Raw genomic sequence first — 14288 nt, 5'->3', positions numbered from 1 at the left:
CCTCCCCAACCCTGTGAGGAGGAGAGGCAGCCTGGTGTTTTCCCCAGTGTTGGTCCCAGTACTGCATCCCCGCCTCTTCCAGTGGCCTGATGCTTCGTGAGCAATAAGCTTTGCAGATACCATGCATGGATCAAGTTTCTCCTCTGACACCAACCTGCTGGAACTTCTGGCTTCTCGGAAAGCAGGACACAGCCCTGCAGACCACACCAGCCTTCCCTGGAAATTCTTCCCAGCAGCCTGATTGCCCAAGAGACAAGTCACAGCCTCCACAGGTTTAATCATTGCTCTGGTTTGGACATCCTGGAGTGCTCTCTGCTTTCAGGAAGGCCTTTCCACAGCCTTTTAAGGCTGCCAGGTCACAGCCCTTTAGCGAAACAACAGAGCGATGCAAGAAGATGCAAAGGTTGAAGCAAGCTGGAAACATGACATTTTTACAACAGGCTGAAGGAGCCCACCCCACAGCCTCATCTCTCGTCATGCAAGAGCAGAAACATGCTGCTGCAACACAGAGCCACTGTGCTCCCCACAGCACCCCTGCTCCCCACACTGCTGAGACCCAGACATGCCATCTCTGGGTGTCCTCCTGCTTTCTGGGCACAAAAAAGACAGAGAACAACAGAAAAAAAACAGCAGGGAGGAAAGAAAAAAATAAAAGTATTGACAAAAGAGGAGTCGGCATTCTCCTGGTTGCATTTTCTCTAACGGTACCTCATCAACAGTTGCATAGTCAAGCTTTCTTGTTGTTAAATTTATGTATTTTAAAAGGTTCCCAAGACCATGAGAAGGACCTCTGCTCTGAGCCAGGGCCACTGATGCAGGCTGGCACATGGACCTCATGAGCCACAAGCACACACGTGGCAGTCTGCAACCCAACTCATGCACAGCAATGCCTGCTGGTTTGCAGGTACATACATCTATAAGCACACACAGCTAAAGAAAGAGATGCATGGGGCTCAATGATGCATTCTGGGAAGCCATTCATTGGTAGAGGAGATGGGTCAAACACATCCACCCCCCGAGTTTTATGTGTACGCAAACACTCATGTGCAAGCATTGATGCTCATCTTCACACCTCAACTCATCCACAAAAACCTCACCTCCACTCCACAAAAAAATTGCAAAAAACTTCACCATTCAGCCCATTATTTCACAAGAGAGAGCTTGCTTCCGAGGACAGGAAGCCTTCAGTACTTCCCAACATCTTCTCCCATCAGACACCTGTATGGGCCAGAAGCAATTCATCTGAGCAGTGATAAAACCATCCACCACCTCACCTAAACAACCAAGAGGCACTTCCACAGGAGGCTAAAAACCCCAGCCTTTTGGGTATTTTATAGTGCTGCAGACTCTCTCTTTCTGTGCAGAGGGGATGGGGGACATCATTCATAAATGAGCATAGTAAGAGTCAGTTTTCCAGGCAAGTTTATTCCAAGTTTGGTTCTCCATAGGCTAATTAAAAGAATAACAATCTCAGTTTGAAAAAAATTAAAAATCTTTTCAACAGCTGAAAAATATTTCTGCAAGCAACATATAATCATTGTGCAAATCAGAGCATTAGCCGACAAACAAGTAAGCCCTTGGACAATCAGACACACATTGCATGCCGTAGCATTTCAGGTTTGTGCCACCCAGCCTCCAATACCAAAGCTCTGAGCTGGCTGCATGCTACAGCTGTATAGGCACCAGCTCTGTGCAAGGGAGCAGAGTCTGGCAGGAGGACAGTGATACACCACCAGCAGCCCTGTTTTGGAGACAGGGAGTGCTTGTGCGTAGCCCTGCCTTGCAGACCCAGCCTGCAAGGTTGGGAACGGGTCCCTGCAGTCTCTTTGACATCAGCAACCTTTTTCAGGTGAGTCAGGACTACTCACAGCAGCAGAGTTTTGTGGGATCGTGCTCCTTATGGCCATTCCTCATGGGAACATCTCCTGCGTCACCCAGAAGTCGTCCTTCAGGTCCCAGCAGGCTGGCCTGAGCGTGCCTCTACCAGATCAGAGTGATAACGGGCCAAGGGCAACTCTGCAGCCAGACCATTGCCTAGGCATCTCATTTTCTGGCTGCTGTGTTTCAAAAAGACTGAAAAGAGAATCCCTGTCTTTCTAGGGGTAGATGAGCAGCTCATCAGTGCAAGCTGTAGGGAATATTGGCCCTAGCAGGGAGCTCGAGCTACTTTTCCTTTATCAGAGGGTCCCACGTTGTCTGGCAATGGCTGAGCTCTTCTCCTGCTTGCCAGATGCATTGGGTATACGGGGGCTGTCCCACATCTCCCTGCTCTCCATAAGGAACAGGGCCTTGATCTCTACCTCACAGAGACAGCTAAGCCCAGAGGGACAGAGGTAGTCAAGGGGGACCTGGACTGGCACTCAACGTGGTTCCTTTTCAAAGCCCGTGGTTTTTACACCAAACACTTCTGAAGCATCTTTCATTTCTTAGTCTAAGTCTCTGTCCCTGCACATGCTCTCTCCCATCTCCCTACCCACTTTCTTCAACTCTTTTGAAGATGAAGAAATAGGGAATAAAAGGAGGCAGTGATGGTGAGTTCAGGCATGGGATATGAGGCAATGACATCCTACAGAGAAGGGTCCTGAATGCCTGCAAAGTGACTGTATACAGGATTCTGGCGTAAACTGTTATAGACATAAATGGTAAGTGCCGGGAAAAGCTTCAAGAAATACTCAGCATGGTCTCCTATTTTCTTGCTGATCCTGAAAGAGAACAAAACCAAAATGGATTTTTAAAGCTTGCCCAAGGAGTCAAGCGTCCAGGATGCCCTGGTTCCTCCCTTGCAGAGAAAAAGTCATTCCAGAGGCTTTCTGATAACACAGGAAGGTTTCCTAAGAAATCCTTGAGATGCAACTTCTCTATACCTTCCCTAAGCTCCTCAATCCATTTCTTCACTATTCCTCTAACACCTCCATCTGCCTAATCCCACCTGCATCTTCACTGAAGAGCAGTGCTGGCCACCAGCCTCAGTGAAACCATCACTAGGAGCTAACACCACCTCTAACCTCACATGTAAGCACTCATGACTATAGAGGGTTGGAGACTCTGGCAGCTTTTTAGGAGTCAAGACCTCCTAACAGGATCTTCTAACAGGACCGGTGCTCCCTGATCTGTATCTCAAACCACTTCAGCACAGTAAACATCAGCACTTTGGAAATACTAGCAAGGCAGATAAGCAGGCTTTTCAAAGGTATAAAGGATGATACAAATATTTAAGAGTGATCTAAAAACCTTCCTGGAGTTATGGCAAGAAACACCAGCCTGCAGCAAAAATAACAGCCCAGAAGGACACATTCACAGTATCCTCTGCTGTAGAGCCACGACCTGCCCTAGCTGTCACAGACACCTCTCCACCCCACAGGCTGCTCTGCAAAGGCAAGGGTGCAGAGGGAGCTGCCACCAGTTCTCTGAAGCTCCTGCTATTCCTCTGGAGCAAAAGGCTCTGGTTGAGGATGTTCTGGGAGTGATGTGGGAAAGTATCTGGGAGTCAGATTTTGCTTCAAAGTCTGAGGTCTAATCCTGTGAGCTAAGTTCCTTTTCTTACCCTCAGGAAGGTGATATTGAGGGCTCACTCCAGACTGCTTGCTGCTGTGACAACCTTTCACACACTATTGCACCACCAGAGGACGTAGTCCATTAAAGCTCATCTCATTAGAGCAACTATCTCCCACATCCTGGTTGTGTTCACCCTTCTGGAACACCATCTGAAGAAGATTTTACTCTCAAACTCACTGACGCTTGCAGATACCCAGATGCTCCCTGCAACGCAACTGCAGCAGGGACAAGGATGTGAACATGTACCTCCTATCTGGGTGTTCATCCAGGTTTCTCATGAGCCTCAGTAGGTCGATAACATCATTGCTGTATCTGAATGGTCCTACTTTCCCAGGATTTTCCATGATTTTCAGAACACATGTGTCAATCTGAAAAAAGCACATCGATTATTCTCTGCCCTTCACACACCACGAAAGAAGCACATCTACTTCTACTCACCACAGCCGCTGCCTTTCTGCAGAGGCATCATCTTGCATGGACAAATCTTGTGATCCTTAAAAGCATATTTCCCAACATGAGCAGAAGAGTTCACTCTGCAGGGCATGTGCCATACAGAGCCCCTGATTCTGCTAAGTGTTTCCTCCTCTGCCTTGCCAAGGCATGACATTCATATTAGGACTGTCAACATGGCACAGGAGATTTTCATGTGTGCCTGGAGGGCAGGAGGGACTCAGGATTCTTGATTCAACTGTGCCACTGTTCAGAGGGCCACAGAGACTGCCATACTGAACTGACGCTGTCAGATCTCAAATGATGCAGCATGTCTTTCCAGGATGCTACCTGCAAAAGCAGGCCTGGTCTCACTGCTTTTGAGCCAATCTAACAAAACACTTTTGCCAGAAATCTGCTGGCAACAAGGGCCAGAGGTCCTTGTCTTAAGGGGTTACCAATAAACACCCTTGAAGATTTTCCAGTTAATTCTATAACAACCATACCCTACTACCACCCCAGTCAACAGAAGTTCCCTTTAGCATCAGTGTCTTTAGTATGGTGTATTTTGACTACGTTGCTTAGCTTTAACTGTTTCCCCCAGTTATCTGTATTTCCATGGGGCTACTTTTTCCAGTTATGGTTTTAAACAGGGCCTGTGAAACACTTGGGAAAAGCTTCTGCCTGAAAGTCTACCTCAAACCTCGTATCCATCCAAAGAGAAGAGGATTACCTTCTTGGTCCACGACGGGTAAGGAAAACTTTCAGGAGCTTGAAAGATAGCTTTTCGGTTGCTGAGATCTTTGATTTTATTCCATATATTCTTCAGGAACTTGAACCTGCTGTGGAACAAGGAGCTTTGTTAGCTGCAACAAGACATTGCTGTTCCCAGCACTAGAGGCAAGTCCTGTACCAAAAGCTTTTCCTTTGTACCCCCAGGACCTACGTCTGTTTGCTCCAGAAATAGGGATGTTTGCTCAAGTCTTCCAAGCCTCGTTCATCATGAGAGACCAGGCTGCTGACAAGGTCCAGAGCCTCCTTATGATCTGGGGAATCAGCAGCCAAATCCTCGATACTGACTTGCTGAAGGGGTTTCCTACCCCCTGTTAAAACATACAGCACGAGCCTGCTGAGGGCCTGCGAAGAAATACATCACTGCTCACGTGCCAGGTGCATGAAACTTCTTACCAAATGGAAGAGGACTGGTGTTCCTAAATGAGCAGACTATGTATGTGAACACACACATGCACCTATAGGTGTCCAGAAGTATACAGACACAAACACAAACTTTGAAGCTGTGTGCACAAAGACAGAGAAGACAGGCACCATAATCATGCTCACAGGGTATCTCCAGATATCCCAGCACCAGCCACAGCCTTGTATCCTAATCATTATCATTCTTATGCAGGACCTATTGTTATACAGGCTTTCCCAAAAATCAAGATGTTTTCTAGTTGAGGATGCAGAAAGGCTTCCCCTAGGATTCACAGCAACAGAAAATATCAGAGAACCTGAAGTTTGAAACCATACATTGATTCGCAGGGAAGTTACCTCTAAATCTGAGTTTACAAGCTCTTTTTTGCCTTCAATCAACTTTCTTTTATTATCAAAGTCCGCCAAGTAAATTTTGCCACCTAAATCTGAGGAAATAAGAGAAACTGTTAGCAAATAATAGTGCAAAACCTTGATACAGTCTGTCACTGACTTCTGGATGCCCCCTTCTTTAGAAAACAAATTGTGAAGAGATCTGCTCTGGGTTGATCTGTGTGCAAAGCTCTGGAAAGGAGGGCAGATCTAATGAGGCATGTAAAGCTGTTTTGTTCACTCCTCTGTGGCTGTCTGCAAACATCTCTCTACTTATTCAAAGAGGAGAGCTAATGCCACAGACACCCCATTCTGCATAAAGGCATCTGTTTTTTTACAGACAGCTATGAAGCATCTTCTTCTCTAAACTACAGGCAACAAGAAAGCAAAATGGAAACACCGAGAAAGCAAAAGATAACCTATCAAAAAGTTGCTGGGATGCAGATCCTGGTGAGCAAATCCGAGGGAGTGCAGCTCTCTCACTGCCTGGAAGATCATCTTCAGAGCATCTTTGTAATCCATTTGGTCTTCTGGTTTCTGCAGATGTTCTTCAAGGTTTTCCTCCCAGAGGGGGAAGCACAAGTACAGGTAGCCTCCTGCCTTCTCAAACTGGAAGAGCTTCAGTAGATGTTCACAGTTACCACATTGTTCGAAGAACCTTTTCTCTTTGTCGCCCTCTGTACTGCGGCTTATTCTGACTGCTACCTCGGTCCCACCATGGAGCCCCAGGTAGATGCCACCCTGGGAAGTGTTCTGAATTCTCTGCTGGATATATTGAAATGTCTTCAGTTTGCCAATCATAGGGCGATATATTTTATAAAGCTTTTTCAGCTGATCCCTCCAACGTTTGCTGTTTGGCTCCCAGTCTTTGAGGGTTTCTGGAACAAACCTGGCATTATACTGGCGAAGAAGACGTGCCATGTTATGAGAACGGTTCCTATTCGCAACAGCAATAAGGTTCCCAACATCAGTCCTTGCTCCTTTTTCACACAACAACTTCGCTATATCGTAATCATTTTCCTCTACAGCCACCATCAGTGCTGTGTTGCCCTCCTCATCTGCATCATCAATATCTATTTCACCCTTCTCCAATAAAGCTTTCACCAAATCTGGGCTCTGCATTTCAACAGCTAGGATGAGGGCAGTTTTCCCACATTCATCTTTGCTGTTCACATCAACACCATGGTCCAGCAGGAAACGGCCTATGGAGACAGCTGACGCAACCCTCTTTTTCTTGGCACAACCCTCCTTGAGGGCATGGATCAAGGCATTCCTATCTTTGTTGTCACAAATGTTCATGTCAGCCCCCATCTCTTGGACAAGAGTTTTTACAGCCGAGAAGCGGCCCTCCTTACAAGCATCCATCAGTGCTGTCGCACCTCCTTTATGCAGTTTTGCTTTCTCCTCACTAACTGCCCTCCTCAAATTCACATTTGCTCCTTTGCTATACAGGAATTTCAAGGCTTCCTCGTTCCCATACCATGCAGCCTCCATGAAAGCTGTGAAGCCATTGTCGTCATGGTCATTAATATTTAACCCACGATCAAGAAGGAGCTTCAGTATATTCACATTTCCTGCTATTGCTGCCTCAGTAAATGCAGTGCCACCGTTGTCCTTCCTGGCATGTGGACAAGCACCCTTGTCCAGCAGAAGCCGGACCAGGTCCTCATTGTCAGCTTGCACGGCGCTCTGCAGTGGTGTCCAGCCACTTTCTGCTTTGGAGTTCACATCCGCCCCTTTCTCCAGCAGCTCCAGCACATCTTTTACATTATTGTTCCTCACAGCAGCATTTAACTTGAAGGCAAGGTCTTCTGCTGTCTCCTTGCTGGAAGAGGTAGACGCCTCCTGCTGGCTGTGAGCTGTGGGCTCCATGATGGTCAGAGGGAGGGCTCCGTACCTCTGATGTTCCTCACCTGAGCCCAGGGATCCCACTGAAGGGTGGGAGAGGTGCAATGCTCAGTGCCTTTGTTGTGGGGGATGCTCCGGGTTTGGCTGATGAAACGTGCTAGGTAGGATACGCTGCTATTTTAAAGGCTTCATGGTCTTCACCTAATTAATAACAGAAGATCTTGTTTTATTAGACTGTGAAACCTTGCCATTTATATTTGATGTCCTGCAGATCTGTGTGAGGGGCAACTAAGGACATCGATGCCAGTGCCAGCTGAGAGCTAAGGCCTGGACTTTAGCACTTATCCAGACATACGCACCCATCATGTTTGCTTGCCTGGTCTCAGCACTAATTGCAGCCCAGGCAGGCGTCCCCTGGGGGCTGAGGTGTCTGGGTAAGGGGATGGGGGAGAACCCAGGATGTTCCTGTTATAAATGTTATCTCAGATCTACTACAGTTTACCTAGTAAATCGGCCCCCAGTGATGTTTTCAGATGGAGAACGCAGCAGGCAGAGATGGCAGCCACCCACACAGTCCTGGAAAGTCCCCGAAGTCCCCGATCCGATACCTGGAATAGACAGAGCACCAACCTTAATCCCTCCCGCCTCCACTGGCAGTTAGGAGACCCTACCTGACCAGAAGCCTTTCCTAAGCTTTTCACGACATTAAGAGGCTAATCAGGTAGGACCTGATCTATCTATGTCTATCTAATATCTAGAAAAGCTGGAACTCCAATACCCATTTTCCTGACTGCAAAGGCTGCTTCAAGTGACCAGCGCTTTCAGGAGGAACTGCCTGACAAGCTGAACTGGAAATAAATTATCTAAGCAAATCAGAAAAGAGACAGAGAAGTCTTAAGGTATAAAGCCAAAGTATAAATTCACATTAATTTACCCTCAGGAAAGCCAAGGACTACTTTAGGATGGCTCCTCCCCGCCCTCCCAAGCAGGAGACGAATGCCCTGTTTCATTTCCTTGTAGTAAGTTCCATGCCTTTTGCCACATATAAAATAATGTAAATGTTACTTCCTGGCTGGAAAAGCAGCACAGCATCCCCCGGGCACGGTGGGGCTCAAATCCCTCGCCCCCGTCGGGAAGGCAGAAGCCCCGGGAGGGGGAAGGCAGGGGCTGCACGCCTTCCTCTTCCTCCTCCTCCTCCTCCGCCGAGCAGCAGAGCCACAAGGCCCTTGCCCTACCCTAGGAAATGTTTAAACATTTCTCTCCCATCCCACCGGCGTTCAGCCAGGAGCCGCTTCGCGTCTGCGCGGCATTGCAGCCGCCAGCTGACGTGCAAAGTCACAGTTACGCAACCCGGCATGGCGTCACCAGCCACCGCGAGGAGCGGGTCCCTCTGCCCGGCCAGAAACCCATCCACAGCTTAAAATGCCTTCAAAGCCAGGCAGCAGCTTTTCTCAGCAGCTGCTCTTCACTGCTGCTTCCCAGCAAGCATCCCCAGAGAGTACCTGCTTCCCAGCAAGTCTGCAGTAGATGCTGGCCCCTCCCAGGAAGGAGCAGCCCTGGGAGCATTTTGTGCACTTGCAGGGGGATGCTGGGGTTTTTGGGGGGTGTTTGGCGACTCGTTTTTCAGCACACAGCAGAGAGGTCGTGAGCAAAGTGCTCTCCCCGTACAGTCCCACACACATGGACCCTGTTTACAAACATATGCTCAGCAGTGGTTCAGGAGCTGAAGGCACAGAGACATTAAATGCACCAGTGCTGGTTTGGTTTTTTTTTCGGGGGGGGGGGGGGGGCGGGCGACAGGGGTTTGGGTGTTTTTTGGGGAGGTGGGAGTTTGGGTTGGGGTTTTTTTTAAAGCTTTTCCTCACCTTTTGGTAAATCCATCCGCATGAGGAAACTAGCCATGCTGCTAAATTTCACCCCGGCAATCACTGAGCTCCAGGTCCATTTATGCTGCAGCTGGCATGTTCCTAACTGCACCCATGCTGGCAAGCAGGCAGCTGCCCGCTGCCCAGGCACCAGCCTCCTTGTAGGCAGCTCTGTGTAAACACAGTGCCGCCCGAGGAAGCCCCGTCCTCCGGCCCTTTCCGTCCGCTTGCAAAGTGGGTGCAGGAAATACGTGAAGGAACCCAGCCTGTGACGTGCCACCCAGTTTCCCCCACTGCCCTGTAACATAAGATGAGCTCACCAGTGTGCAGAGCCCATGCAACCATCCCAGCCACCTCCACCGAACCGTGCCAGCTGCAAGATTCAGACCACACTTGAAATAAGGCTGAAACCACATCACTTAATTCACGCCTGGCTTTCCGCGGTACGTTGGTACATGCACAACCTGGGCATCTGCATATGTGCACAGAGACGTGGCTGGATGCAAACATGAGGGCGTGAATGTGGAAAAGCACACCCTAAAGGGGTGCATGATGCAGTCCTGCACGTTTTACATGCATATCCAAATCCTTATGTACCCTGCATTGCTTGCTCACGTCCGCATGCCAATGTTCACAAATGCATTCACAACATTCACAAATGCTCTGAAAAGCTCCGCCTATGCAGGAGTCTCATATTTGTACCTTACCGGCATATTGAGCATCTTGCTTTCCACAGCATGCAGCACATCTGCAAGGCCTGCAAACATCCTGTGGTCTCTGGATGCAGTTTCACAGAGTTTGTGTTGCCACAGGAGACCTTGACACAGCCCCACAGGGACAAAGACCATGAAAAGTCAAGGAACAATCTCAAATCACTGTCAAGATCCCATTTTAATTCACAGAAATCTGCTGAACTCGACGTCATCTTTCCCAGTTTGACCAGAGCTGGGGCTCTAGCTGCCAGTGTTTAGCTTCCCATTTGCAGGCTGGAAAAGAGACAAACAAGCAGAGCAGGGGCACGTTGCAGGCTCAGACCCAACAATAAAGATGTCCAAAAAAAGGTCAATGTTACAATACATAACAATACCATGTCACCCAGCCACCCAAGTATAAAAGCCTTCTTCAGCTCGCTGATTTAATTAAAGTAGTTCATTATCTTATGGTGGTAAGATGAAAAACCCTAGGATGGTAGGAAACCAAACTCTAGGATGCTATGAATGAGGTGTTTGCAACCGGCAGGGCTGTGGCAGAAGTATCCTGTGCCTGTACAGCAGCAAAGAAGGATACGGTATAATGCTTTCCCTGTCTCTCATTCCTGATTCAAAGTGCTTTCCAGAGAGTTGTACACAACAGCATAAGTTCAAACTCTCAGTTTATGGGTAATAGAAGGGCCGCAAAGGTTTTCTAAAGCGTGGGATTCATGGGGCTCATTTCCACAACTATTCCTGTAGCCTCTGGGCTATGTAGTTCCTGCTGTATTTGCACTTCTGCAGAGTCCTTATTTACCCCCATGCACACAGAGACTCCAGAGATGAGCTGCAGAGACACCGGCAGCAGGGAAATCAAGGGCACAATTAAGCAAATCTTCCTTTTCCTCCGTCCTGATGGACCTACACCCATTTTGCAACCATTCCCCTGAGATAACATCTCCAAGCATCCAAACCCTGCCCACCAGCCACAAATAAACATGAGCTAAAACGTGGCAACAAAAACTGCCTGCCAAAGTCAAAATCATTTTTAAAGCAGCTATGAATAGTAGGATGGCTTTTTTCTTCATGTTCCCTGTACTTGCTTCCTTATTATATTTCCAAATAGGAATGTCCCAGGGTTTATATGCTTGGCCATGCTGATGTAACTTTCAGTGTTGGAACACAGCCCTGGAAAACAGTCTACAGAAGGATGCAATTTAAACACTGCCAGGTGATGCTGTCCACACAGGAGCATCAACTACATTTCACTTCACTGCAGAGTATTCTTACATTTTTTGATCCACATTTGCTACTTTTTTAGACTGCTGCTCAATCCTCATCACCACAAAACCAAACCAGCACATCTGCCAGCAGGAGTGGGCTGGGAAGAAGAGGTGAGGGCAACAGCAAGGCAGGCAGGGACCTCACTGAGCAGGGCACTGTGGCCCAGTCCCTGGGCAAGAAGAGCAGAGCAGGTCCATTGAAGGCATCCCAGATCAGCCAGAACAGGTCAAACAAGGAGCCAATCTGAGGACCTGAGCTTAAATGCCTTTCCTGAGCAGCAGAGACAGTTCCCCAGCAGCGTTTCTCCCAGCTGTTTCTCATCCCCTGCTTCTCCCCACAGGCTGAGCCCAGGCTGCAGCTGCTCTGGGTCAGAGCTGCCCTCCAGCACAGGCAGCCCAACCCCAGGGAGGTGGGAGGGCTGCAGAGCCCGGCGCTGCCCTCAGCACCCCAGCAGTGTCAGAAAGCATGAATATTAGCATTAATTTTTTATCAGTTCCCGAGGCACCCTTGAGGGTAAGAATCCATGCACGCAGCTGGACCAGGGTAGCAACCTTGGCATTTAGCCGCACGCAAAGCGAGATGGACACGAGCCGTATGGAAACCCATCACGTGATTTCTGGCACTTTATTTGGGCCAAGGCTGTGAAGGTGAAAGCCGCAGAGTGAGAAGCAGTGTGATACAGCTGCTCCCTCACCGTCGGCTGGCACAGGGGCTGGCAGAGCACTGCAAAATGCCGGGTAAGGTGTTTGCAGTATTTGAAGCATCAGTGCATCCCTTTTGCTGGTGAGCTTCCTTCAAAACCACATTTGAACAACATTTTATAGCATGTATTTGCAGACTGTCTTTCAAAAAAAACATGGATGTACACACATGCACATGCAAATACACATGAGTTTGCCTGCATATGTGTGTTGTTATGCATGTGTATCCACTGTGGTCCATGCAACAGACAGTTCAGCATCCATACACCTGTACATGCACATCCACCTGCCCAAATATGTGTCTTCGTGGAGCCACTCGTGCATGTATGTACGTGCCCTAAGGCTGCTTGGTCCTGCCGGAGTGGGGAACCCCCGGCTGCAAGAGGAGATGGGGCGGCTGAGCGGTGATGCCACCCCACCGAGTCGCTGCTGGGAACCCGCTGGGTCCCAGGGCAGAGGGAAACGGGTGGTTTTTTTCCATCAGATAAATCCACCCCCCATCCCAACTCATGGAAACCTGGCCCTGGAGCAAGTATGTGTCATGCCGGGGGGGGGGGGGGGGGGCAGCACCAGCCCCCACGTTTGCTCCCCGGAGCTCAAATCTTCTCTGCTGCTTCCAAATTTGCAGCCTCCACCCTGGGAAACTTCAGTCGTGGTTTATTGGAAGCAATCCCAGCCAGCCATGCCCAAAGGCGGTCGCGGGAAGCTTCAGCTCCTCTTTCTCAATGCGGTTTTGTGGGTTGGTGTTTTTTTATCCTCCCAAAGGTTTAAAGGTTTTGTTATATTACCACTGGGTTTTGCCAGCAGTCGCGAAGGACACACTGGATGCAAGCGTGGTTTTATTGACTGAGTTTTTTCTTTGGGAAGCATCTCAGACTTGTAGAGATGAAACTACACTGCAAATGGGATACTCCAGTATCAGCTGTGAAGTTTAAGCGCCAGTGCTGAGGCTGAGACTCAGCCTAGGCCATCCATTTCCACGCATGGCGCATCAAGAATGGATGCAGGCCCAAATTTCCTTCTAAAGAAAGCTCAAAAAGATTTTCATTCTAAATTTTTCTTACTTTTTTTGCTGCCCAATTGAAATATTTTTTTTAATGGAGAACTGGTTTTAAATTAACTTCAAGGTATGCAAGACAAAATATTCATTTTCTTCAGGTAGAAGCTGCAGTTAAAAAAAAAAATCATGATTTTGTTTCTATCTGCTTCTAGACTGTTTTGCTGCTCTCACCAAGTCTTTCAGGCCAGATAATTTAAATACTTCCTGGACACGCTTCAGCTCGTTTCTTCCCTCTGCCGTGCACTAAGATCAGGTATACATGCAGACTGCTGTGATTCCGAACCACCTGTCTTGTAAGACAAGGCCATGCTTAATGAAATAGTGAATAAAAGACAGGGAGAAGTTTAAACTGTCTCCCTCCACTTAGGTGGATGACAACTGTAGGGATGGAGAAGAGTTGCTGTATTTTTTAAGGAACGATGATCCTTGGACTCTGCATGGCCGTACTGGAAGAGACATAAGGTGTTACAGGCACAGTTGCTTGTAAAAGGCTTTTTAATGGCGGAGACTGGCTTGTTCTAACAGAGATGATAGGATGTTTTCTAATATCCCCTCTAGAGCCAGATACTTCCCCCCTTGTAAATGAATTCAATCATCAGCTGAGTTATTGATAAAAATTAAATATTTATGACAGCAACTCAAAAGCAGTTTTTGCAAACAGCAGCCCTAACTTGAATCCTCCTGTACTTTTAAGACAACGGTGTCTTACTGATATTAAATAGGTATTGGGAACTGCAGTCCTGTAAATTGCCCAGAAAATGGCGAGCAATATAAACAGTACTGAACACCCTGGCAATTAATATATTAAAAGCTTAACTTCCGATTTCATTCTTGCTGTGAACTGTTCAGTTCTCTTCAAGAAGCCAAATACCATGAAGCTTTACCCTTCACAAGCCTTCCTCTTCCTTTTCTGTTCCTGACATTACAACTTTAAAAGCGACTGTAAATGCCCCTTGAGCCATCCAACACAAGCAGCTTTCTTTAGTATGCTTTGCAAGTCATCCGAAAATAGAATGTAAAAATTAATTGAAAGCCCACAACCAAAAAAAACATGTTGTCACAGTATTTTCCTCTTTACATTTTATTTTATAATGACAATATTGTGTTAGTAATGAAAACGGACCATTGTGCATTGTTCACTTCAGTAACACAACGAAGGTGGTTCCAGTTGTAAAAATAAATAATAAATAAGAAAACAGCTAAAATCTCCTTGTAAACACAGCTGGGACCCACCGAGGCTCAGAGGTAGAACCAGGATGGGGAAAGTGGAAGA

The 14288-nt window shown here is 47.7% G+C and overlaps 1 protein-coding gene across 3 annotated transcripts in view; it reads right to left on the bottom strand.

The window, feature by feature from the left end:
- Positions 1–1563: 1563 nt before the first annotated feature.
- RNASEL (ribonuclease L) overlaps positions 1564–14288 on the bottom strand; it is a 47625-nt gene continuing 34900 nt past the window's right edge. Inside the window, exons 2-9 of one of the 3 annotated variants that reach the window (XM_082312617.1) lie at positions 8351–8610; positions 7919–8024; positions 5988–7617; positions 5536–5624; positions 4931–5121; positions 4718–4826; positions 3802–3923; positions 1564–2702 (exon numbers count right to left, since the gene is read on the bottom strand). In XM_082312617.1, coding sequence (XP_082168743.1) covers positions 2567–2702; positions 3802–3923; positions 4718–4826; positions 4931–5121; positions 5536–5624; positions 5988–7440 — 2100 coding nt within the window. In that variant the 5' untranslated portion in view covers positions 7441–7617; positions 7919–8024; positions 8351–8610 and the 3' untranslated portion in view covers positions 1564–2566. Of the gene's footprint in view, positions 2703–3801; positions 3924–4717; positions 4827–4930; positions 5122–5535; positions 5625–5987; positions 7618–7918; positions 8025–8350; positions 8611–9281; positions 9487–14288 lie in introns of those variants that run through there. The other 2 variants (XM_082312616.1, XM_082312618.1) reach the window with 2 other exon arrangements.

Source organism: Platalea leucorodia (assembly GCF_965183815.1).
Source record: "Platalea leucorodia genome assembly, chromosome: 5".
Taxonomy (NCBI): Eukaryota; Metazoa; Chordata; class Aves; order Pelecaniformes; family Threskiornithidae; genus Platalea; species Platalea leucorodia.
The sequence above is the reverse complement of the archived record's forward strand: the minus strand, read 5'-3'. Positions and strand labels throughout refer to the sequence as shown.